Source organism: Ruditapes philippinarum, unplaced genomic scaffold (genome assembly GCF_026571515.1).
Source record: "Ruditapes philippinarum isolate M1 unplaced genomic scaffold, ASM2657151v2 ctg45_1_1_1_1, whole genome shotgun sequence".
In the NCBI taxonomy this organism is placed as follows: domain Eukaryota; kingdom Metazoa; phylum Mollusca; class Bivalvia; order Venerida; family Veneridae; genus Ruditapes; species Ruditapes philippinarum.
The window spans coordinates 196238-223711 of NW_026854907.1; the positions used below are offsets into that span (position 1 = coordinate 196238).

At 33.2% G+C, this 27474-nt stretch overlaps 1 protein-coding gene across 1 annotated transcript in view; it reads right to left on the reverse strand.

Annotated features, from left to right (window-relative positions):
* Positions 1-238: 238 nt before the first annotated feature.
* Positions 239-27474, reverse strand: part of LOC132741493 (uncharacterized) — a 28512-nt gene continuing 1276 nt past the window's right edge. Inside the window, exons 2-6 of the mRNA XM_060729673.1 lie at positions 5587-5955; positions 5011-5119; positions 3014-3243; positions 2037-2099; positions 239-442 (exon numbers count right to left, since the gene is read on the reverse strand). Of these exons, the coding sequence (XP_060585656.1) occupies positions 345-442; positions 2037-2099; positions 3014-3243; positions 5011-5119; positions 5587-5955 (869 nt within the window). The 3' untranslated portion in view covers positions 239-344. The remainder of the gene's footprint in view (positions 443-2036; positions 2100-3013; positions 3244-5010; positions 5120-5586; positions 5956-27474) is intronic.

Sequence of the window (27474 nt, forward strand, 5' to 3'; positions counted from 1 at the left end):
TTTGACAATATTTATTGAAACAGAAAATTACCGAATCATAGCTATAATTAACTGTCATGTGCGGCCATGAATTTTATAATTAATTTGCTTAGAAGGAAAGTGACAAGTATTGTATATTTCAGTATATTGTTAAAATCAGAGATGCAATCTATAAACTGTAAACAAAGACAATCAATTGCTGAGCTAAAACACAGTAATTCACTCCAGATGATGGTGTTGACAACCGTTAATTTTTAAAAAATAAAATGGCCTAAGTGAAGAATGGAATAAGAAAGACAACTCTTCCTTATAAATAATGAATGGATTTTGCACAGTTATTTCCCTTCTATTGCTCTTCCCCTGAATCAAGTCGCTCTCGTGAAGTATAAATTGAAAATTGTCACTAGGCACGACAGTAAGATGGCACTGAACTGTAAAGAAGCATTATTTGCACTGCTTACTTCTGAAAAAGAAATAAGAAATAATAAAGAGATGTACGAAAATTGAAACCAGATGTGAACTAACGAGGCAATGATGAAATGAAGAAGGTGGGTTTTATTATAAAAAGCATTCTTGCATGTACATTGCAACATAAATGCAGAACATGTTTCTGGCATCATAAATAAAAACGTCTGGCAGCATGAGGAAAAATTCTCATAATTCTGCTTCCTTTAGAATTCCTAGAGATTTTAAGATTCATCTTAAACAAAGACGGGGGTTATGATACATATGTATACATACATATATTTGCGGCATAGCGAACATCAAATGCAGTCTGGCATTATCAAGAAGCGTCTTCTGTATAAAACATTGACAAAAAAAAACAAACTGCTTTTTTGTATAAAAACGTTTCAATTCAGAATAAATTATTTATAGTTCTTTACAAGAGCAAGACGCTGAATCCTAAGATGATTTTAAAGCCTAATTGATTCGTTTTAAAGCAGAGAAATCGGCAGAAATCAAGTAAATGATACCTCCGTTGAAGATCTTTATCTGCTATAATAATACATATGTAAATATAAAACCTCTGTATACGAATTCTCTTACAAAACAAATAAAACCCCCAAAAAACTATACAATAAGTTTCTGATACGCCTCGATACAGTCAAACCGTCCGATTAAGGTCACTGGATATTTGTAAATATCGGACAGTTGACTACTTTAAAGATGCATGAGTCAAAATATATCTTGAAAAAAAGGTACTAAGATCCCAAGAAAACTAAAAAGATTCAAGTGTACATGTTAGTGCGTTACTAACGCAGTGAGAGCTAGTTTTACATATTTTGACCTCTTTGGTAATGTGCATGGATTATAAGTAAGTGACTTTCTTTGTGTCCACTTTACCATATTACCTCTAAAAAACATTTCAAAATTTTCATCAAAATTAGCATAAATCTGGAGGCATGCTGCTTTTAAGAGAAATTTGTTTTGTCCATGAATTAGTTTTACATTTTCATAAAGCAATGTAGCTGAATATCAACCCTTTAGAAAAATATATAAATATAACACAGTCTTCCTACAAAACCCTCTTTGTAGGGGGCGGAGACAAGAAACAAAACCATTTTGTTGTGGCCAAAAAATTTCAATACAATCACATATGAATTAAGAAATTTAGAAATAAAGATGTTTTAAAACGGTTATTTTGCAATTACTTACATGTATAAACATTAAAAGGTAGCATTTTATAATTGTTATTATTTTTTTTATATGAAAGTGATTTTAGAACAAATTAACTGTAATTGCCATATATTTTTATATACATCGATGTGGAAAAGTAACTAGTTCCCGGTTCAAATGAAAACACCAAAAGCAACAACTTCCAAAGTATTTTCATGGACATTTGTTGTAGATAACATTTCAGTTTCTAAGTATATATGTATTTATGCTTAACGACGGTCCATCCTGCATTTCAATTTCTATGGACGTCAATAGTTTATATATATTCTAATGGTATGATCATGGTCATGCACATCTTAGTTTGACTGTACAAATAATATAATCTACATAGACAGATATGACAAAGTTAACACCAATGTTTCAAAGATAATAATATTTACCTGTAGTTATTGTTGCTTTGATTGTTGTCGGTGCCGCAGTCGATTGAGTTGTTGTTTCTTTTCCTGTAATGAATGTTACACTAATGATATTCACATCTGTTTACAGCAGGTTACAAGGAAAACAAAATTGATTACTGCTTCGTACCAACATATTTTCGTCTTTTTTACAACATGTTCAAGGTTCACAGTCGTTACATTCTATCAAATGTGATGCCAATGAACTTCTTATTTATGATATACCTTTTTGTATATTAAAAGAAAAGCATTTTCAAATGCTTTAAAAACGCATTTTTATGACATAGCATAGCAAAATATAACATACATTGTATGTATATACATAAAATTTTGATGAGTTGATCATTCAAACCATTTTATTTTACCAAACTCCTAATTTTATATAAAAAAATAATAATGCAAAAACGTATATATACAATTGATTTAAGCTTCAACTGCCATTGTAGTTTTTGTATTTCAAAATACATGAGCGATCAAAAGATTAAGAATGATTCTTCCCTTTTTTACGATAAATGACATTTAAGTCAGTGTTAGAATATCTTTGTTATTGCTTCATATTCAAGATAAACTTTGCAGTATCTGTTATCCTAAAACAGTTACTCTACTAACGTTATCATGTTATTTGAGCCCATTGCTTAAATTGTTGACATTTTTTTAATTTGTTAACATAAACTGATCCGCACGCAATACCGACAGACCATTTTAGATTAGCATGCTAATAGTACATTGCAGAAAAGAGTAAAATGTCGATTAAGTAATAATTATGCGCTTTTTAAATCAGCTTGCGTATCAAGATCGTTTTCCGACCCAATGCATTTTCTGATTGAGCTTTACAACGTTAAAAAGCTGATACCAGTGCATTGGCTTACAGATGAACCTTTCAAATCAATTATGATCGTTTCTACTTTAACGACCAATTAATCAGACCAAATATATCGATGGCTGTCGAGAAGAGTGCTTACCATATAATATTATCTTAACTTCATCTGCGTTTTGTGGTTTTCCGTCTTCCCCCACATCTAGTGTTGGAGAGCAGACGAAAACCGCCCCATCTAGCTCAGCAGACATCGTCAAGGTCAATGTACTCATGGCGGCTGTGTTGGAACAGTCCTCGGTTGACGTCAGTTCCTGTACAATGCCCTCCGTTACTTTCTGGTAAATGTGAGATGCATCGGGGAGTGTGTACCACCAACTGGATAGAATGTACGTAACATACATGTATAAATATAGTAACAGCTTTTCAGTGCGAAATTACAATAAAATGAAATACCACGTCTTCTTACAGAAAATCTAAAAAGGAAATATTACAGACTTTTGGTTCTAGCATCGGCTTGGTATGTTTTATTTTCATGTTTAGTCTTTAAAGTTGTTAAGTGATGGGCAAATTGTGAGGAACATTTGAAATTCAAAGAACTTAATGTATGAAATCTAAAAAAAATCGCCAACTTAGGCATACGCTGTATAAATGTTTGAAAGATACAGGATGATAAATGTGCAGTCTGACCGGGTCTACCGCGGCTCTAACGACTGACCTCTCTAACCGTTTACACATTTTCATACTTTATTCATAGACAGTTCTAAACGTCCAATGGGGAACCATCCGAACACCAACACGTGTTTTACCTTATTAGTCCCTCACACTTTATTGAAAGATAATAATTGCAAAGACTTAAGAGATATATCATTTCCCGGTCCCCCGTTGGGCGCTGAATTGCAAAGGGTGAGAAAAAAACGTGCAGCCTGACCGGGACTTGAACCCGGAACCCTTTTAACATCTATCCGCGACATAACAATTTTATACTGACAAGTGAGAATCAGATTTATTAAAAAAACGAAAACAAAGAGAAAACATTTGGAAATCGAAATAATGCACTCAAATTTAATACTAACTTGATGAAAGTGTTTTTAGTAATATGAGGTATAATTAGCTCAATCACGTGGTACAGCACGCTGTAATGACTGATATTACTGGTCGAATAATTACACGTGACACTAAGATCTGACATGTAATTGGCTTAAACCCAGACGTGCATAAATGTCTGAAATAATGTCTAGGAAGGAAAACAGATTTGTCAAACATACTATGCGTCTAGACAAAATAATTCTATCACTAAAATTGACACAAAGCTTCTACATGTATTTCACTATTTTCAGACTTAACAGATGAACTTGAATCCGGTCTTAAATGAAAGGGTCTATGAAGCTTCGGATAAAGGCGTGAAAATTCTATTTCTATGTTATTTTGATAAAAGGTCGTTTAACCAATTTTAATAATATTTGATTTTCCTTATTTTAAAGCTAAGTCAAACAGGGGCTGTTAATGTTACGGTCATATGGGTGTGGAAGAAGTCGCCGGTGTTCCCCTCGTGCACTTGGACCAATGTTAGAAGCTTCATGGGTCGAACCTATGAAACACTCCTGCAAGATTTTTAGGTAATTCCCTCATGTGCCAAATTAGCAGTGACCAGTATTTAAAATTACTTTGAGACATCCGATTAGCTCAATTCGTAGAGCGTTGGACTATGAATCCGGTGACCTGAGTTCGATTCCCGGATGGTGCAGGTCACTTTCCTCGTATTTGATCATGCAATCCTTTAGTCCAATAGTCATTCACATTGTACCTCTTCTTTTGTATAAACAGAAGTTATCAGTTCCTTGTGAAAGTGAAGGCAACTAGTATCTCTGGTAAATTCAATGCGGCTTACTGCCGTGATCCGGAGTGAAAAACTACCAAAGCCACCACCATTTACTTTGTGCTAGACAACTGTCAAACGCTCTGTCGATAAATACCCAAAATGACATATGTCGTGAAAAAAATCACAATTCTATCTTTTTATGAACGGAAATACGAGCAGATAAGGACTTTTCTTTTCACACAGTTTATGGGTCATGTTATCTTGATTTTTCATGTAAACTGAGACCGTTTCAATTTACTGTTTTTTTCACAAGAAATACTTACGAAATAGTACTTGCTGGTATTCCTACATTAGAATTACATTCTATTCTAAATGTGTCGTTTTCTTTTACTTCTATAGTATTGGTTGTAATTGACGGTTGTCCAGGATTTGCTGAAATACAAGAAAATTTATGGTGTTCAACCTAGCAAGACGTCAATGCTGGTACCTGCAAGATTCGCGCAAATATTATACTACCACATATAAAGAAGAATATTCATTTTAGGCATTTTACAAAAGAACTGTCTTAATTCGTATAATATCATTTTGTTATGTCATTTTGTTATGTCTCCCTAACCCCCCCCCCCCCCCAATTTTGTTTGGTAGATTTACTTGGGTATTTTTTTCCGGTTACGCCAGTGTGGATTAAAGGAGTCAATAGAACATCACCCCCTTGCCATGAACTTAAGATCAGGAGTGCGGTGCTCTACGCATACTCAACTCTTGATTCCTTTTGTCTGAGTAAACATGTTATTATCAACTCTTTACCATGTAAAATCGGATAAGTTAAATATATTGTATACATTTTATCAAAACACTTAACATTAGTGTACAAATCATTTTAACATCATTCACGTTACCTTTCATTTCTAGGTTTGACTCAGATACAATATTTGAACTGCTAGTCATTGTGAAGACATCACATGTATAAAGTCCAATATCAGAACATCTAAAGCCATCTATGATAAGGTCCAGTGAGTATTCCCCGTCCTTAATTGACTTATGTAATTCAACATGGTCCCTAAAATCTTCGGGCGCTCCCGGGGCCCAATTAGCGGAAAAAACATTGTTTTGAATATTTGCGAGGTTGATAACGGAGTCGTTGTATGTCCGCGTCCATCGTATGAACATCCATTCGCCCGTGCTGGTGGTGGTGAATTTACAGGGCAATGTGACACGGTGACCCTTAAACGCTGCAATACTCGCTCTCGTTTCTAGAATATCTTCACCTGGAAATGGAATAGTGAAAGAAATAGAATAAAGTTTACCATAAGCTGCTTTCTTATTATTCTATAGGGCATTTTCGTTAAATCTCGCCAGATCATATCTCAAACGACTATTTTAAAACTAGACATTGTGGTCAGTTTTCATGAAATTATAACCCAGCTGTAAAGCTCAGCTTCCTCAATTAGGTAAAGCAATAATGACAGTGGCTGTCTTTTCTTTGTCTCGCCAAATTAAGTGTGTATTATATAATCAATTTTATGTAATAATATATTAGATTCCTTACAAAATAATTTATAAGTATCTTGAATGCTTAATAATGATGATGATGATGATAATGGTGATGATGATGATAATGATGATAATATTGATAGTGATAATGATGATAGTGATAATGATGATGATATCTTTATTTAAAGATTACAAGAAATGAAGATATGTAACACAAAACAAATAACAAATTTCAAATGTGGCCTTCAGAACAATATAAAAACAACTTAATGACATAGTAACGATTAGGTTAATGTAGTAAAATAAAATATAATATTCATTGATCTGCAAGATATATTTTTATTTATTTTAAGAGTTCAGAGAATAATGGAATGGATATTGAATGGTACTGAATAACGATGCAGCATTGTAATTTACCATAATTTGTACAGTATTTGATACTGTAAGACACTTTTAATTCCCTATGGAATTATTTATAAAACGTTCTGAAAATCGTCACAGAAATAGGCATATAGAAGCTTAGCAAAAACTACAAAGGAATTGTCAATTGCCAACCATGAGACCATTACCTTAATTGATTTGTCACCATAAATTAGAGTTGTTAATAAAGTCATCTAGCTCTGATTCAGGTATCCAAAGATTAGATCTGTGAAGCCCGAGAGAAGCCGATTAAGCACGAACAATCACTTACAACTCGACTACTGAATCAGTTGACCCCGAAAATAAACCAGAGGTTAAACTGCCAATCGGAAATCGATTCTAATTGGTAATTGAGTGTTTTTCAATTTATTTTAGTAAAAAGGGCGACCCTTCGAGCATATCTGAAACACTTGAACCAGTGTCGTGACTTTCACAAAGTGGTAACATAACTTTTGTTCATGAATAATCCATGAAAATAACGCTGAGTGAGTTTTAAATTCCATTAGCTAACCCCAAAGGGTAAGGGATACCGAAGGGGACAAAGGGATTATATGCATACATGAATAAAGCCTGTAAAAGGTCCGTAATTAATGTAGCAGATATAATAGATTAGGCGACACTTGTTTGACAGTTCTGCTCCGTGCGAAGGCATTACAGGGTTACTGTAAATGCGCCAAAAGACGCTGCAATGTTAAGCGGATTATAAGATACCGTAATGTTGACAAAAATGTTCCAATGTGAAACGGATCGGTAATACAGTGTTACCTCACCTTACGGTCACCTCTCAACCAAAGCAACCTCCTAAGTCCTTACAACAGCAACTTTCAATTCCCCCGATAGTTTTTTACTGTATAATTTAACTCTCAACAACTGTCACCTCTCAACTCCTGCCAAAAGCCACTTATTATTACACACAAAAGAAAAAAAACTTTCTTGAGCGGCCAGCAGTTTTTTTGTATATGCTATATTAAAAGTGTAAGTTTCGTGTATCGGACACTCTCACTTTCAGCTACAATTTTGAAGAATTAATCAGTTCTAGTTTTCATGTTTTTACCAATTAGCGTTTTATTTGGCCTGAAACTTAAATAGAAAACGCCCCTACTTGCAACAAATGATAAAAGAACATGTGCAATTTTGATATAATGATCAATTACATTATTTTGTTCTTTGCATTGTCATTTCCTTAACTTAGTTTATTAGATATATGGTATCTTAATTTGGCAATTATCCGTTCAGATTGCGATTTTTTCTTAGTATTACCTTTTTCGATCCAAAATGTATCAACGATACTAGATGTAGCTTTATTTCAGTGCAATATTGTGAACATTTATTTATATAAATACGGTATTTCTTTCGTGCACGCATGCGCCAAGACAATCTGTTAAAAGTACTATTTATGGGTGGAAATTCAATCTGATAACTTAATAAACATAAATTTCTGTCATAATTAGACATGAGAAAATAGATCAAGAGATAGAACATTGCCTTAAGCTCGACAAGATAATAGATTATGCTGCGGTTTCTCCATAATCAAACAATGGAATACTATCTAATTGACTTGTTTTTTGTACAATTATATAGGGTTAACGCACGTTTTTCCGTGTTATAACGTCTGCAGAGTCCCGAGGAACGGTTGGTGCCCGAGCCCGGTAGGGCGAGGGCTCCAACAGTTCCGAGGGACTCTGCAGACTTTATAACACGAAATAAACGTGCGTTGACGCTATTATAGCATAAAATTTTCAAACAAATTCGTGATGTATAGTTTATACAAAACACAATTACATTAAATTCTTGTGCTTGGACGGTATTTATCCAATTCTATGTTTTACGTATCCGTTTCATTTTTCCGGGGCCAACAACTTAGAAAATTCTCGGAACCGAACGAAATTTTGAAATTTAATTGATTTAACAAAGCTTGGCCTTTGGAGATTTATTATCTCAAGAAAAAAATAAAACGTTACATTACTCTACCCTCTACCCAAGACAAAACATGACCCTCAGAAATTCTTAGAATGATTTCAGATTGACGGTAGAAAAAAGATCAGTGACATCAAAATTGTTTTTTTTTTCAAGCAAACAAGTTTATAAAAAAAATCAGGCACTAAGCATTATTCTCTCAAAGAAATATAATGAGCATTTATCAACATTAACATAAATAAAAAACATTTTCTCATATTAATTTTGTGTTATCTAGTTTTGTAAGTTAATCGGAGTGTTAAACTGAATGACAGGTAGATTCTACTGTATTTGTTTACATTGACAACTGTCCGTTTCTTAGAAAGGGCGACAACCAAGATTAGCACCGATGTCTATACGCCGTTTTTCCGGCATAGTTACTTGAATATACGACTGAGGCCCTCGAATCAATAAATTTCAATATAACAAGAGCGCATGACTCTTTGGCAAACAGGCCAAATCGTCATTTTTTGTTTGTTTGTTTACTGGGCCCTGTATTTATTGCGCATAGGTGAAACCGGGCTATAACAAGAGCGCGTGACTATGTTAACACATGGTTTTGGTCCCGTTATAACATGGGCAAAAGAGGGAAAAATAGCCGATTTTATGCTATAATATGGAAAATTGCTCATATGTACATAAAACAGTTAATGAAAATGCCATGGGTGAAAGCTTGATAACTAAACAGTCCTGAAAATCCTGCATTTATCCTTTTTGTTGTGAGTTTGTTGTGGTTGCAGATAATGATGCTTTTTGAGAGTTTAAAAGACCCGAAGTCATGTAATAATATCTGGTTAATTAAATGTGCACATGTTCACGTACTAGTATTTGATCAGTCTCTTAATAATTAACGTACCTTTAGGGTTTAAATATTTTACTTTGTTCATTTTATTCTCATATAAAAAACTCCGAAAATGAAACTTACACTCTTTGTACTGTTTGGTTCCAGGAACGGATTCAAGAGTGTGCTTTTGTACACAATTGAACAAAAAATTAATTCTGTATAAACTAAAATAAAATTCGATGACTCATTAATCTATATAAGGAATAATTGTGTTTCTATAGCAACGGAATAAAGCCACTTATCTCTTCTCCATTTCTTTAAAAGTCATCAATTCGAAATCAATATAAAGGTTAAATTTTTGAAAAAATCAAATTAAAGCTGCAGAAAAAATGGCTATTAACGAAGTCAGACATTTTCTTTATTAATTCAAAAGGTTTTGTATGTATCAGTAATGATCATTTTATTCCCTCGATCATTTATCATGGCGATCTAAGCTCGCAGCTATTTCAACGAACAAAAGAAATGTCATTAGCACGGATCTGCCATATGCTAGCAAGATCAGGATATTTTTTGATCATTTGGCATGTTAATGCAGACATTTTAAAAGTTTAATATGATTCCCCCCCCCCCCGAATAAACAACAGCTATAATACAGTGACAATGCATGCAGCCGGAAGTAAAAAAACAAACACGAAGTTTTCATAAATCTTAATATTTACGAGTCTCGTTTGGAGAGGAGAGTGAAATTTCTTATTAATAATGTATATGGAAACGGCGGCGTTTCATGTTGCCAAGCAACAAGTAAGCGACAGTGCCTCTATTAGACAATTAACAGTAGAGATTGTCATTTTCAAGAGAAATGACACAAAATATGGCGAACATTTTTCCTACCTCATAAAAATAAAACAGAAATTTTATATCTCAGATGACGAAGAAAAAAAGTACCATCAATATTTTGTTATTCTGTATTTTAAGTCACATTTTTGTTTCAGTTATTATAGATTTAGTAGGCTGTGGTAAGAGAATATTATGAACTTCAAAGACTAAACAGGAGGAAATTAAACTGTATGACTAGTAATCTTCATTTTCACAAGATTTATACATCATATCATGTGATAGAATCAGTAAAGAAAAATAGTAAAAATGACAAGCCCAACATAATAAAAGTAATTTAATATATCATAAATGAATATAAATAACTTCAAAATACATCAAAACATATTTCAAGTGTTACAAATTCGAACATTTTTCATGAACCAATGCATCCTAACGATGTATTTTGATGGTTAAATTAGACATAAGTAAACAGATCGGTCAATAAAATAATTTGAAAATTGTCTCTAATAGACTGATTGGACACAGTTCATTAAGATTAAAGAAAAGTGCACCGCCCCTCGATCCCCAACATTTTCATGACCTGACTGACCCTAAAATCTGACCAGGAACGGCTCGGGTTATATTGCAAACAACCGTTGATATATGGTTATATAACCTGTCAGGTATAATTATAATGAATTTATATTACCACAAACTTCATTTTTAGAGAAGAAAATGAGATTTGTCATAAATTGACAGTAGCCATGTCTATTATTAGTTATAAAGGTTTTTGACAGGTTATATGGCCTTATATAAACGGCTATTTGGAAATATAACCTGAGCCGCTATGCGTAGGTTATATTGCAAACAACGTCGGGAATATTTATACCGCAAACTTCATTTTTTGAGAAAATACTGATTTGATAGAAAATTGACAGCAGCCGTGTATATAAAACAATATAAACAGCAAGATTATCCAATGAAAAGTGACGTTACAAACGTATCTTAAAGAACGCCACACATAGATTTTTTACAAATTATGAAATATTGACTAGAGGATTTGCAAACTAATTTTAAAATCCAGATATCAGTCATCGCTACAAATGGACGTAATTGAAGACTTTATCTATTTTCCAATGTCATCTTGTTAATATGACATTTTCAATGGCATATTCTCCCCAATGATATAATTATTCAATCTGCTTACAACATAACAGCGAGTAATTTACGTTTTTACTCTAAATCGAGCCGCATTCTTGTCGCGCAATTAACTAATGCTGCAGAAAAAACAGTCTTTCGTGTTTTCGCACGTGCTCCAGCCTTTACGCATGTTTCCACTACAAAACTATAGATCGTACATGATATTTTGACATACTATGGAATGTATTGTTGTATTTCTACAGTTCGGTATGTTTACCATCTGTACGGTATGTAGGTCTTGTCTGATTATAAAACACGAGGGGTATGCACATAAAACAGCAGTTGATGCTTTTATTCCCTGCACTTTGTAGATGCTGCGTTCTATACTAGATTATGTAGCACCTCCCCCTTTTTCTACATTTGACATAGATAATTAAATTCATGAATAAGACGGTGACTCGGAGCCAATTTAACACGTTGTAATGGTTATACCAACAATTCGCCGATTGCAATGTACACATTTCTTTTTACACTTGAGCAAAATATCTTTAGTAATGCGGTTCGAGAAATATTCAAGTAATTATTTATTTTTTGTAATGGATGAACACAAATCGATTTAGTCATAAAACGGCGGTTCGTGGCATTCACAAAGACATATTACAGTTTTCAAGATATCACCTTTGGTGACAGGTGCTAAGGGTGTTTTTCACAAGCGTCTGCAGGAAGCGTATACTACCAGTCGTTAACATAACACAATCCGTCCAATAAACTAGGCCTACTATATTTACGTATTTAATACAAGTGCTCTTGGAAAAAGAAAACAACAAAAGTCTCGGTTTTTGATTTTTGAATTTATATGAGTAAGAATCAAGCGTCTGAACCGTTCAGTCTCGTAAGCAAGACAAATGAGCTACGTCACGACAAAACCAACATAATGCGTTTGCGACCAGCATGGATCCAGACCAGACTGCGCAGTCTGATCAGGATCCATGCTGTTCGCTATCAGTTTATTTACTTGTTATAGGGTCTGTAAGCGAACAGCATGGATCCTGATCAGACTGCGCGGATGCGCAGGCTGGTCTGGATCCATGCTGGTCGCAAACGCACTATGTTGATTTTGTCATGACGCGGCTCAAATCTTTAAGGACGTGGGTTTTATGAAACTCGTTTATTTTCTTTATTGAGAAAAAAAGTCATAGTTCCGTTTTCTCAGTGAAAGAAAATTAAATTAAATAAAATTACAACGTATACTGTTTTTATTTCGGTACTTAGGGTAATTAAATGTGTAATGACATACATTGAAGTAGTGAAAATTCGCAAAAAAAAGTTATCTTCAAAAACACTAATCTCAGTTCAATGTTGTTTTACTTTTGTCTAAATGTTTATGGATAAAAATAACTATTTAACCCGATTGCGCAACCAGTATATAAATATTTGAGCGCGAAACTTTGCGAACTATTCTAGTATGTGAATTCACCAACATAAAGATACAGAAGTTTGAAAAATAATCATGATAATAATGGACACGCGACAGTGACAGGAAAGTCCATATGTTTTTGATAACCTTGGATTCTTCAAAGGCAATAACTCATCAATAAAACATCTGATAAACAGGGGGAAAGGTCAATTAGAGATTGTTACCCCATTATTTTCCAGTGTCATACTTCACTAGGCGAATCAAATGCCTCTGATTTTTATAACCTGAAAAACAAGACGGACCGGAATCTAAATTGACCAATAAACGTAATAAAAGTACTGCAGTAAACGTGTAAATCGACTGTATCATTTTCAAGGATGGTCCATAAACGGACGATGTCAAATTTTACTGTCGTAAAGTGTTTTAGCATATCTACTATAAGTGGAAGAGACGATATAAAATAATTGTTTTATTGTATTTATCAAACCGATGGTGGGAATAGCCCATTGAGAACTTACTTGTGTGTTAATAACTTAAGGAAATAAATTGATGTACTTAACAATCAGTCGAGTCCGTTCGGACTGTATGAACGAAGTATCAGTTTCCAAGGTGCTTTGTCTTCAAAGGCCAGTATAACAGCACTGTTAAGAAATTCTGTGTGAATAAGTAAATTTGACAGCTTCCGATCTAAAATACATTTATTATTTAACTCATTTCCATTGTCAAGTACATTCAAATATTTGGAAATGCGATATGTACCATAGGCTCTCATGATATCTTGTTTTTGGGTTTTCATTTTGGAACATATGCCACACTTAACTCGTGCCAAACGTCGAATATCTCATAGAAAGACAAATTGCCTCTTCTTTCCTTTGTATTGTTTTGACGAATGTGTCATTTGTGGAGATCAGACATTTTAGTCCCCCCACTATAGAAGGTTCACAATAGTAAAGCTATTTACATTTCTGAGAATAAATGTATCTTCGTGGCCAGGAGGTGTCTAAGAATCTGTCATTTTTCGTTTAGAGAAGCGACAAAATGTACTGTAATATTTTACCACTGTATCTTTTGTCACAAAGTATCTAGGAAATTCATGTTTCAGTTCTTTACTCTTTAAAGATGACAGTCACCAAAAAGCCATTTTAGGCTATATAGTTATACAGCATAATTGGATCTAAATCGTTGTCTTTCAATTTCCCAAAATAAGCATCGGACAGACCGAAAACCGGACAAGTTCGTTAACAGTATTATGAAATGACCTATAATTCATGTTGACTCTATACTTTGATCCGGGTTAATTAAAACCCGTCTCCGATTTATCCGTTTTTATCCGGATTTGTAAAATCTGATATAAAAGTCAGTCATTCAAATTAAATAACAATGAATCAATAGGAATTTATTACGTGAGAATTTTTTTTAGCAATAAAGATGTGTCACGTGATCTTAATATCTGTTTGATTATATTAAATATTGCATTTGAACTTGAGCTTGATTAATTAATATTATATCGATAAGAAGCTCCTACAAAACTAGAAAATAAGCTTTAGAAAAAAAAAAGAATAAAAGAGGACGAATATATTCCTTTACATCAGAAAGTCAAATTTCACAAAATATTAAATTCGATATCTTTAATGTTTGTGCTATCATAAATAAAAGGGTTCAGAAAACAAAACTTGTCAATATATTATCAATACAAGTTGATTTTAAATAAGTTAATAAGCACTACTTTAAAGAGAGAAACTGTGATACCATGTGAAAAGTTATATAACAGATTGGTTCCATGCAGTAGAAATCTGCATATTGTTGTATAACATAATGATGTTTTTTGTTACATAATGATTCGGTTAATGCCAACTAATTTTGACGATTAATGTCTGTGTGAATACATTGATTATTAAAACAGATGGTCTTGTTTCTAGACATGCTGTATATATATATATGAGAAAACAACAGAAGATTAGGCATTCATTGTTCTTGTTTGATGTTATTTCTTTATCAGAAAGAGATCGACGCCATTATTATGTTGCTAATAAGCTAGTTCAGCTTGATTTTTTTCTTTAGTAAATAATTCTGTTCAATGTTCTTTAAGAACGAACATATTCTAGTTATAGAATAGGGCAAAAATCGTCATACAAATAAGGTAACCTAAACCAGGGTTCATAGTTCATACAACAAAATGGTATCAATTTGATAAGAACAAGTGTGAATGTTTTTAGTTAATATATTTCTATTTATTTCATGTTACACAATTTTCGAATATCATTATTTCACTGGGACTTTTAAATCTTGAAGAAACCAGATATTTTTATATCCTTTCTGTGGTTATTGTTTGACATGGCATTTATACCTGAACATGGATTCTGTCGGATTTCCTGGGAAGTAAAAGGGTCATTCAAGCATGAAGTGTGGACAATCTTCCATATGAATCAACTAATTGACCAAATAACACAATTAAGCATGCACCAAAGAATATGCATTCTCGTGAACCGCCCTTTTTATGCACGATTAACTCAAGGAGTTTCATATTTTCATTAGCGTAAAATTTCATGCGTTATGTCTCCGGATAAATCATTTCTCGTCCATTCATAGGAATTTTATGAAAATGTTCATAAAATGTTTATCTGGTTTGTAGTGAGTTTGTATATGTGTAATGAAATATACATGTAGCGTCCTAGTGTCACATAAAAAAGTTTATGGAGCATCGTGAAGTTTTTGTAGCCGCTTTATTACACGAGAGTAATATAAAATAATATCGTGAACTCGTAAAACTCGTTCAGAAATCGAGTCACTCAATACTGATGTTAACTTGTCAAAAATACTCTTCAATCACGGAGGAGATGAAATAACAGATATGATATGATTGGGTAAAAATATGGGAACACTTACATTCTCATATAAATGTATAAATGTTAAACATTTCTTCTTGTAAAGTGAAAATAAGGGTTTTTTTTATATTGCAGTTTATTGAACGAATGTTTCGCGCAAGAAAAAAATCTAGTTTTCATTGTTTATGTTCGTTGATGTAGGTATTGAATTCTTTCTTTAAGTATTTTTGTTCATCCTCCAGGGAATTATTCATAAATGTATTTTTATTTTTAAACAAACAGAGTAGTGGATGTGGTATCGCCGTCTTAAATAATAAAATAAATAATAACCCCTTCTATAGAGCTATATTTTAATAGGGTATTATTATATTCTGTAAAATAAAAGTATCTGCCCCTTTATACCCAATACTTTAACAGAGACATAGTAATCTATGTCTCTGACTTTAAGCAGAACGTAAATAACATTTAAAAAAAATAATATCATAACCCCCTTCACCCTCTCCAACAAAAACCAGTCAACACTTCAAGTATTTAATAAAGCGTCTAAGATAGAATAAGATTATTGTTTTCTTAAAACAAAAGGAATTTGACATTTACATGCCTATATATGATTCAAATTCCTCCCAAATGATTACAAACACATGTTTGTTTGTTCAAGTAGAAGACCAGACATCGGAGTATTTTGAAAACACACGTTAAAATTAACAACCCTCGTCTTGTTGGACGGGTCATGTCAGATAATGTGAAGTTATAAGATTAAGGGCAATAGTTTAATGCGATTTAAACCCTACAAGTCCTCAAAATTTGAAACTTTGCTTTGTTTTATTTGAATAAACATTAAAATCCTCTTACAGCATGTTTGTTTAAGTGTTTAAAGTAAATTATATAGTCCATGTAAGTTTACAATGGGAATTTCTTCTCTCAATTTTCCCGCAATAATCATTTGTAACACTTTGATAACGTCGTGCTGTTACTGACTGTCATAACTTAGTGTCAGCAGACGAGACAAGCTCTGTGTCAACTTCCCCTGACAGACGACAATGTACCCACTTATCACAATGTTTTGGCGCCCAGCGTTCTTTCAGTGTTGTTGTTGTTAAATTGAGAAATAAGAAAGTGGCAAATGTTTTGAACAGTGAAAGCAAAGAATAAATATCCAAGGTACGAAAAATAAAAAAATGACCAAAATTAAAGTTTCTTATTTATTATATCGCCAGACCAGGTCCTTGGTCTAACACCCGTGAGATGATTTTTTTAAACACCAAACTAAATTCTATTGTAAAAATGCTTATTATATGGAATCATGATCACCCGAGGATACTTAGCTTCGTCAAAATATATTTTTATGATGTGAAATATGAAATAAGAAATAAATTAAAATATTAATCTGAAAATTGAACGAAAAGAATTTAAAAAAAAACAAAATTGCTGTGAAATTGCAAAATTGTGTTAACGGCTAATCAATAAAAGATTAAAAATGTAAGTTATTGAACAATATTCTGATATCACTGAAATCTTCAAGTATCGTTTAACTTTTCTAGTATTGAATATTAGATATGCATAATTTATATTACAAATACATGTGTATTCATGAATAAATAAAATCAATAGACGGCACGTAATTTTAAAGATTTTCATTAATCAGCCATTACCCGGCTGTCATATCTGACTTTGATTACAAATATCTACAAAATCTTATATATTCATAATCAATATTTATATATAATAGGACATAATCTGTTTCACGAGCCTCGTAAATCTTATTATAAACATGATTATCTTATGACTAAAGACGTTGGTAGAAGTATTTTGACAGGAAGACAATATAAGAGGCCAGCTGGTATAATCTATAATCTTAACCCGCCCTGTGATTATCAGAAACAATGCAATTATAAGCTCATATCTTTAACCACCCTACCCTCATACAACTGTCACTCAAATGCACGAGTTATCTGATAAGCACGGGCAATGAAACATTACCCGCTCTTTACACAGATTCTGGTTTATTTTAACTTCTTTTTTTTGCCAACTGTGAAGATAGGCTCTTGAATCGTGGTTAATAAATTATGATATTTTTTCACAGACATCATATAAAATGTCCCCGACAAAAAGTATGACACATTGCACCTATCTTATTAGTCATTTTAAGATAAAAATGAAAACAAGGCGAAAAACAAAAGCTTGAATCGAATTTTACAACAGTATTTAAACCAAAATTATTTAAAAGACTACAATTTAACTCAAATGAAAATGGGCGTTAACCGTTTTTGTTTCCAGCTACCAACGATTCATGTTGTATTCATTTATGCACGTTTTTCACGTGTAAAATATTTGGACACATATCTTTAATCTTACTCTTGATGAAACTTTCGTATGAAAAGCAAAGCATATAGTTATTAGCATGAAAGATAAAGAACAAACAAGATAATCAATAAAATATAATCTGTACCTAAGAGATGCTTACCCATCTCATAAACTGAATGGGTTTCTTATACCTATAAGTTATAATTATTCGCTTTCATAAGCACGCCCATTCACGCGAAGCCACAATAAAACAAAAATATGTATGAGGCATAAGTAAAGAGTATTTTGAATATCGGGAACTTCTCTTTTAAAGACCACAACTAAGTCAAATAATAGTAGAATCAGACTGGTTCTAGATAAGTAACCGTAGAATAACGTTTTATAGCCGATTGTTAAACTTCGTTAAGTATGCGTTGCAGGAATTAATTTTCGCGATATATAATTAATGCTATAGAACAAAGTACTTTGCTAACAAAGGCAGAAGTCGATAAAAGATTTAATTAAAGAACAGAGGAAGGATTTGTCATTGTAATAAGCTGGCAAATGATCCCTTTCAACGTATTGAAGTCTAAATAATGCGACATAAATATTTTCACGGAATCATTACTCATAGGAAATGATTTGAAATTCTGCAAATCCGATAGCTATAATTATATACGGTTTCAAGGCTTTACCTCAATACATGTATCAAATTTCAAAACGAGGCTCAGAGACTGCTACCTGAGCCTTAATGCTTTGTCCCTGGAAAATATGAAAATTTAATTACGAAAATATAAAGGCACAGGAGACCTTGAAAAGGGTTTAAACAAATATGATTTCACAGCATGTTAATCGTGAGTAATACCAGAATTGATGTACATGTATAATGTACATGTGTATACATGTATAAAGCAAACACTGATATTGTTCTGCTACCTTCTCAAGGGTAACAACGACAAAACTCTAATCAGTGCATTATCATTACGAAACCACGTGAGCTGTTCAAAATATCTCAAGATTGAAAAAAAGCCATGTTGCCGATATATTTAAATTAAAGACCCAATGCAATACGATTAGTGCATGCACTCTTGAAATGATCTCTTAGATTTTTTAATGTTTTAAATGCAATTACAACTTTTTTTTCTTATCAAGCTTAAGTGCAATTTATCTACCGTCTTTACAAGCTAATATTTCTGTTTCCCGTTCAAGATGCTGAGCTTTTAATGGATCCACAAGAATTTTTATGTATTATATCGACTGATGACATATGACGAGGTCTTGATAATTGCATTTGCACATTTAACGTGAATACCGTTGAAGTATTATTAATATCTTGTTTACGAGAACACATTTTTGAAGCAGTAGTAACAACAAATTCTTATGAAATGCATGCTGCGTGTACAACTCCGCCGAAAACGCTGCCAAGCTCATTTTTTCGAAGTATCATCTTTTCCACGCTGTTGCGCAAAGGATGGTGCCCGATGACATACTGTAATGAAATTAGACAAAAGAGGCACGTGCACTAAATACGCGCTTGAAATGTCACGCGATAGGGTTCCAACAAAATCCGCGTTCGTTATTCCCTTTTGCATGGATTTCACGTGAGGAAATTCCTTTTACAAGACGCTAAAATAAAAAACAACGCCTCTCTCACCGTGTGCAATGCAGAGGCATAAGGAGATGAGGACAGGACCTAGTAAAATCATTGCACCAAAGACAGTTTATATTGGTTTTGAAAATAACACAATTAATACTTTACGAACATTTTCCATTTCAAATTATAGCGCGAGATATCGTGTTTCAACTCTACTGGGTATTACTGTAATAGCAGTCACGTGGTAAATACCACGAACCCTACGCCAGCCATATGTGGGGATTTTTTTAACGAATCTAGTTACTAAGTCCTTACGGGTTTCGAATCAATAACTCTAGGCCAAGTGCTTCGGTTAAGCGACCTTCACTTTACGCTCCGTGGCCAACAAATCTAGATCTCACTGTGCATGTGTGATGAATAATTAATTTGTCATGATGGCTGCAGTTATAAACTAAGTCTATAACTGATATTTTTCTAAAGTTATTATAGGGGGTGAAGTAGATGAAGCGGACAGCAGCTGAATATACTCAAGGTGTCTAGGTTGTCACCATGTTTGTAAATGTTGTTTCTTTACATAATTAAAAACCTTTATTGATCAATACATCAACACAAACCCCAAACGCCGAAAAATCCCAGCCACCTGTTGCGTTCAATACAATTGCATCACAGCGGTCAATGTGTTTTGCGCCAAAAAAGCAAACATAGCACCTTTAACAAAGTGACCACGGTCACACAACAGCAGGACGTTACACTTATCTAAAATAAACCTCTAAATAATTCTGTAACAATACAAATTTTGCCTAATTAACTTTTAGACCTTCTGATAAGCCAATAAGTTTATTACGGTAATCGGTATTAATATTTACTAAGTATATTAATGCACTATTAACTATGCATTAACTTGTTATAATCTGGTTAGTATATTTACATAGAGTCTCGCAAGATTATTTAGTCATTAGCTAATGGTCAGATATTATGGTCGTAACATACCGGACAGGTGATGAATATGACTTACAAACTATAGCCGATTATAGAAATGAACAGCGGTATCTAATTTAGTCTTAAATCCCTCTGAAATTATCATAAATATTACTATATCCAGGCACCGGAATTACATTGTATGCACATGAAAATTCCAAATTTTTCACCAGGTTTACATCTGATTATAAGCTATGGTCATTGTTTCAAATGTTTCATATGGAGCCGGCTCTTTTTCAGTGTATTCGGATAATCGATATTTTCAATACACATGTACATTTTGAAATTTTCTTCAGTCTGATAAAATAGAGAAAATAAGAATCCCTAAAGAAAGAAAAACACGTTGCAGGCTCGGTTTGATTGAGACTGTTCATAGACGGAACTGTCAAATGCAAACTACCATCAACGCCCCTTAGCACCGGTTTAAGCAGAATTCAACGTTTAACATGAACTGGTACAATTTGGATTGTTATAGAAAATTCAAATTATCATCAAAGCACATGATCATTTATCAAATCACTGTTCAGGAGCGTTGGGATTCGAAGAATACAATTACCAAACAAACTGTAATACCAGCGACCATAACAGGGAGAGCAGAACCTTTTAATGAGCAAACTCAAAGAGCGTGATTGAGGTATAAAGGAACCCCTCTTGTCAGAAATACGACCCCGTCAATCTGTTAGCCATTTGTTGCGCTACATCACTTTCAATTATGCTGATACGTTGAAACATTTACTCCCGAGATATAAGATCTGCCCTCTCACAATTAATTAAAGTGACACTCGAGCCAACGTGTGTCTCCGCCGACACTAAAAGAATGTGGAATTCTAAACATTCAGTGCATGGATGCAGCTTTGTTTCTGAAAGCATTGTTTTATCTCCATGTAAAAACAAATACAGTAAAGAACAAAGACTAAACCAGACGTGAAAATAGGTGTATGGAAGTTTCAGCACATGCATAAATAAATATAAAAGAAGTACAGTGTAGTAAAATAAAAGAATAAAATATTGAAATAAACGTAAAAACACAACACTATTCTTGAATAATATAAAGTAGAATAAATCCACGTTAAAACACCAATTTCCCATTTTTGGACGGGAGAGCTTTTGTCCGGGAAGACATTTGACCGTTTCTCTAAGTTCTTTTCCGGAGAATAATATCATTATTGGGATGTTTTGGATTCAAAACAAAGTTTGTTAATAAGTTCGTGATCAGCGTTTACTTATTTACCGAATTTCATTATGGTTTACTTGATGTATAGGTGGTAGACCTTATATATCTGTAAGAAATACCAAAGATTGTAGACAACAATGAGAAAACAATGCCGAGAATGTTTTATGACCACTTTGAAGGTGAAACTCGGCATGCCGCTATGTCAAAATAGGCGTGAAACCCGGCCATAATCCACAGGCCAAACTAGCAGATTTATTACATGTTATTGATTCATGGTCTGCGGACCTCCCTGGTAGATTAAAGAGCAGAGCAAACAAATCACATTACAGTACCAAAACAAACAATCGTTTGTATATGTAGATGCTATAGGTATTTTCAAAGTAGAGTCATATACCGATGGCGTATATACTCTAAATGTTATTACAAATGTACATGTATCTATAATGAAAGGAAAAGTGAACATCAATCGATGAGGTATTGTCATCTGCGGAGCATTTTGGCTGTGCCTGAACGAATCGTGTTTATCATGCAGAGTAACTTTGAAATATACAAGTATAAGGCTTAACTCCATTAAATTGACCTCCGTCCAAAAAAGCCTGAACACATAAAATTCGAATTTCTTACATAGATCAGCTGAGGCACTTATTACAGAAAGATATGCAAAAGATAATTAAAAAATTACCCAGAAATGAACTGAAAATCGTATTTTGTGCTGTTCAAAGCGAATGTATATCAAAATCCCCTTGATCATAATCCCCTTGGTTGAAAAATGACATAGTGATCGAAATCCCCTCAACAGAAATGACCGGGTGTTCATAATCCCCTTGATGGATAGTCAAAATCCCCTTGGCAAAAATGATGGGGTGGTCAAAATCCCCTCAACTTGTGAAAAACAACCCCCTTTACTCAATATTCTTTTTCCTTTGATCTTTTGTCACTCCAGCTAAACTATTGTGTTACATAAAGAAATGTTGCAAACAGCAGTTACATTGAGTAGAGGAAAGAGTATGGAGTATACTTTAGCAATATAATACAGGTTATTTTTAAATACTCCAATGTTGTCATTTTCATGTTAATATAAAATATAAAACCAGACATAATATTTCACTCTTATTTATTTTCTGACAGCACATTTTACATATGTTAGCACAATTAATAGCCTCATTTTAAGTTATTATCTGGAAAGATCTAAAGCTAGTGTGCAACAAATTTGCCTTTAAAGGTGTTTATCATTGCAAAGATTAATTGATTGTTTGTTACATATAACTATAATTGCAATGATTAATTATAATCAACTATCATTTATTTGTTTGTATTTTACAATTTTCTCAGCAATAATAACATCAATAAAGGGTGTCATTATTAACTGGCTGTGACAAACATACACCTTTTAATTGTTTGTATGCTTTTCTCTTTTTTTTCAGCAATTCTTGAAGCAGTTGGTTCTTAAATTCATTGAACTAAAAAGAAAAATAAGAAAAGGAATTTCCCAACCATTTCACATTATTTGAGGGGATTTTGACTACCCACTGAGGGGATTATGACCACCCCTTTATTTTTGCCAAGGGGATTATGATAACCCTGTCATTTCTGTTGAGGGGATTTCGATCACTATGTCGTTTATCAACCAAGGGGATTATGATCAAGGGGATTTTGAGCGTCTCCCGTTCAAAGCGTTTAATTTGGGGTCATTTTTCACAATTAGGAATAAGTATTCTGGAAAATCGGAGTGAGCGAATGCACACACGTTATTGGTCCAACCCTACATCAAATCGAACATCAATTTTGAACAATTATTTTTAGTGGAGTCCCTTTAACAAGTATAGTAACGGTACAATGATGTCTATGTCTTTTGAACGCTTGATCTACAAAGCGTTTCTAACACTTATAGAATGAGTAGATAGCAAGATGAAAAGAGTAGAAACACGTGGAACCGTTCGTGTAGCTAGTCATTCTAGAACAATGATAAATGGCAGAAATGTGTGAAAGGATCACGTGCTATCTGTACAATCAGTTAGCCAGTGCCACATGTCATCTTCCAACTACCAAACCAAAACATTTCACGCTCGTCAGCCGATTTTCGTACCAATTAACGTATGCTAACAGGACGGACGTATGCCGTATGAAATTTTTCATTCGTCGGCAAAAAGGTAACCTTCAAGAAAGAATTTGATTCCGTTGATAATCATTTATCAAATTTGATAAAAGATTTAAAACACGTGTTCTACGTTGTTGTTTTTCTCTGTAAAAGTTTCAGATAGTTTGTATGTTGTATACCCGGTAGTGATGGTATTGTTAATACCTAGAGATGATGTAGTGATGTATGGTTTTCACAAGTTTTTAATGCTTAAACATTACCTCGGGAAATTTGGCAGTGAGTAACTTTTTAGCATCAAAAATAAAAATTTTGAAACTAAGAAATAAAAATAAAATCATATTTTGGGCATAATTGACCATTTATACATCATAAATGTACGTTATGACAACTAAAGAACCACTAAATGATGTATTTGGGACATGTCTAAAATGACTATGACCATTTGTAATAAATGTGTTTCTATTGTAATACACATGCAGATTCCTTCATGACTCTATATTGGACAGACTTACATAGGGACATTTTCATTCTGTTCAAGGACATCCTCCGTTCCCTGAGACATACATGTATATAAAAAATACCGAAAATTGTGTAAGATAATCACATTGGTTGATGTAACGGGTGTAACGCTGAAGAAAGAAAAAGAAAGGTGTCTCTTTCATCCTAACACATGCAGACGAGAATTTCATCATCAATGACTACAGCAGTATGTAATATTGTCTAGGTAACAACAGTCTGAAGTATCCATTTTAATACGATATTATTTATATCTTAAAATTCACTTAGCATGACTTTGTAATAAACCGCTTTTATCTATGAAAACGCGAATTGCACACGAATGTATATTAAAATGTCGTACATATGGGCCAATAATATTAAAATACATCAAGGCTCATCAATTATTAATTAGAAGTTTTATTCTGGCAGTGAATTCACGAACTTTATAAACTTACAACAATGTTTGCTAAAACAGCATGAAAACAGAAAATGTCGGTATTTGATATTTTTACGATGATTTCAATATCATCAAATATTGTTCTCTTTTCATAAAAATTTAGTGCGAAATGATAAGCAAACTAAGGGCTTTATTTCTACCCGTGTCATAGTTGTAACTTGAGACAGCGCGCTTTTGATGATGTTTATATTTTCACTACTATAGCTAGTGTAGGAATCTATTGTTTAAATATTTGGTTTTAATCTGTTTGTGTCAAAACGATTTTTCGCCTTATCTGATTTTTGAAATCTGTATTGTCCGTTGTAATTTCCTATCTGTTGTTAAACATTGCGAGACAAAAGGGCACATATTGCAGACAAAATTTGCCCCGGTAGAACTTTTGTATCGGTTAGAGGAGATATGCCTGTAGATAACTAGCGTGGACTCATCAAATTTCATCATTTCAGTCATGTACTTGTAAAAAAATCTGGTAGCGCGAAATCAATGAATAGCGGGGTTAATGAATAGGGCTACTACATTATAAAGTGCATCATTTAACCTAGAGATTTGACTTTTTAAGACCTCTTTTACAGTGCAATCTCTACAGAGCGACCGTCAGCAGAGCAGTATTCTTTTCTCAATAAAGGTATTATTTCTTCCAAAAATAAAATTTCAAATTACCTTAAAATATCTACAGCAACACCCCTGAACAACTCGGTAACTAAACTATTCGGTCCTAAAGGGTGTTGCTTTGCACAGGTTACATTGTATTTGTTAATGCCAAATTACAATTTAAAAAAAAAACCAAAGAGGAAATCACATAAAGAATGTATAGTTAGAAAAGGAAAAAACTGTGAAATGAATGTATGCATATAATATTCCAGCAAAATTATATTTGCCCCCAGAATTATAATGACTGGGTGATGAAACAAATTGGAATTCTGCCAAATAAACTTCTAACAACAGAATGAATGAAAAATGAAAGAAGGGACGATAAATGAACGAATGGAAGGCTAAACAAACAGATGAGCTGATTAAATCTAAAGAAAATGGCCGATGAGCACAGATGTATAATTTGTAACTTTATTAAAGAAAACTAATAAATCGATAAATGATCGATCGAATAAACACATAGCCACCTGGATCCGGTTGTTCAAATCATTGGTTAGTGTTAACCAGTGGTTAAATTCATTATCCTCTGGTTAAATTTTGTCCGTTGGATAAGTTCTGTTGCTCAAAACTTATCCAACGGATAAAATGCGTTATCCAGTGGTTAACTTTAACCAGTCCGAGGACCACCGGATAAAGCCCTTAACCAGTGGTTAGCCATCATCATTAAAACAGTCTAAACCATAAAAACTTGTTTGAAACCAGATTTTTCTTACAAATATATGTTTATTTTGTCTTAACTAGAACATTTCATATGAAATGCATATGATTAAATTGAAACATTTCTGAAAAAGTGCTTTTAGAACCCTTTTTTCAACCTGAATTTGTTGTTGTTGTAGTTCAGAAAATTCAGTTAAACAGTCATAACTTTCTTATTTTTTAATAAAACATACAAGTGTCAGTACTCATTTTCTTAGTTAGAACATTACCCATCTAATGGAAGTAATTTCAATTCAAAATTTGGAAAAAAAATTATTTTTGAATTTTTTACCTATGTGTGTCTAAGGGAAAAATAGATCTATCGATACTTTTAGGCCTTTGATATACTTTTGCTTTATTCCAAAAACATGAAAGCACAAAACATTCAAAATTAAGTCTTTGGGAGCTTTTTGATTCTAATAAATTTATTATTCATCAAAAAAATCGGCCATTTTGTTTCCAGAATCACTAACCAACCCTGTTGCATTGTGGTACTTAACCAGTGGATAAATACGCTATCCACTGGTTAGGTAGCCAGGGTACTATCCAATTGTCGAACAATGAATTTTTATCTACTGGATAGCTGACCACTGGTTAAGGATTTAACCAGTGGATAGGCTATCCAATGGTTAATTTTAACCAATGTTTTGAACAACCCGGTCCTGGTGGACAAGTTATTGTTTTATTGGAAAAATTTCGCAAAAATATAACGACACTTCGACAACGATACATACATAATAAGAATTCGTCCAATAATTTACCATTCAACAGTAACATGGTATAACCCAAAAGCTAATGGTCCTAATTGACTCTAATGGTTAGTGAAAGCTGTAAAACTATGTTAACCAGAAGTTTACTAGCGTCCATTTATGACATTTTTATATTCACGCTGAAATTAACCCGCATAACTTTTGAAAAATAGGTCTTTCATGTACATCTTATTGGAACGCGTTAAACGTCAGCCGGGCTGTTAACTTCATATACCAAATAGTATGGTCAAAGACTATCAAATACCGTTTCATAACTTTTTGATATCATTTTCTGAGACCTTAGGGATAATATGAGCACATAAAACTGTTTGAATTATCATAAAAACGTAAAAAGAGAATAGTTTTCATGTTTTTTGTTGAATCATGAATGAAGTCACTCATTGTGCTGGATAGACAATAAGTCTTTACCCCGAGTGTCTTTAATCAGTCGATAAGAAAAACAAGAACAAAAAGAAACAGTTCAAATGTCAATAAACAGGGGTCAATAGGAGCATTTTTTGCTTTGAAGCAAGGCAACGCTTATATAACGTAAAAACACTTCTGTGTTTTTGTTATGTGTGGCACAATAGATCTACAATACAACATTCTTTGTCATTTTGTTTTTATTTAAGTGAACATATGTGCAAACCCATAACTCCCCATTCTTGCAAGGAATTATCTTCTTGAATGTCACATAATTTCTCTTTAAAACTCATTCAAGTAGGGTGTCTACACTATCCAATACAAGAGAATATGA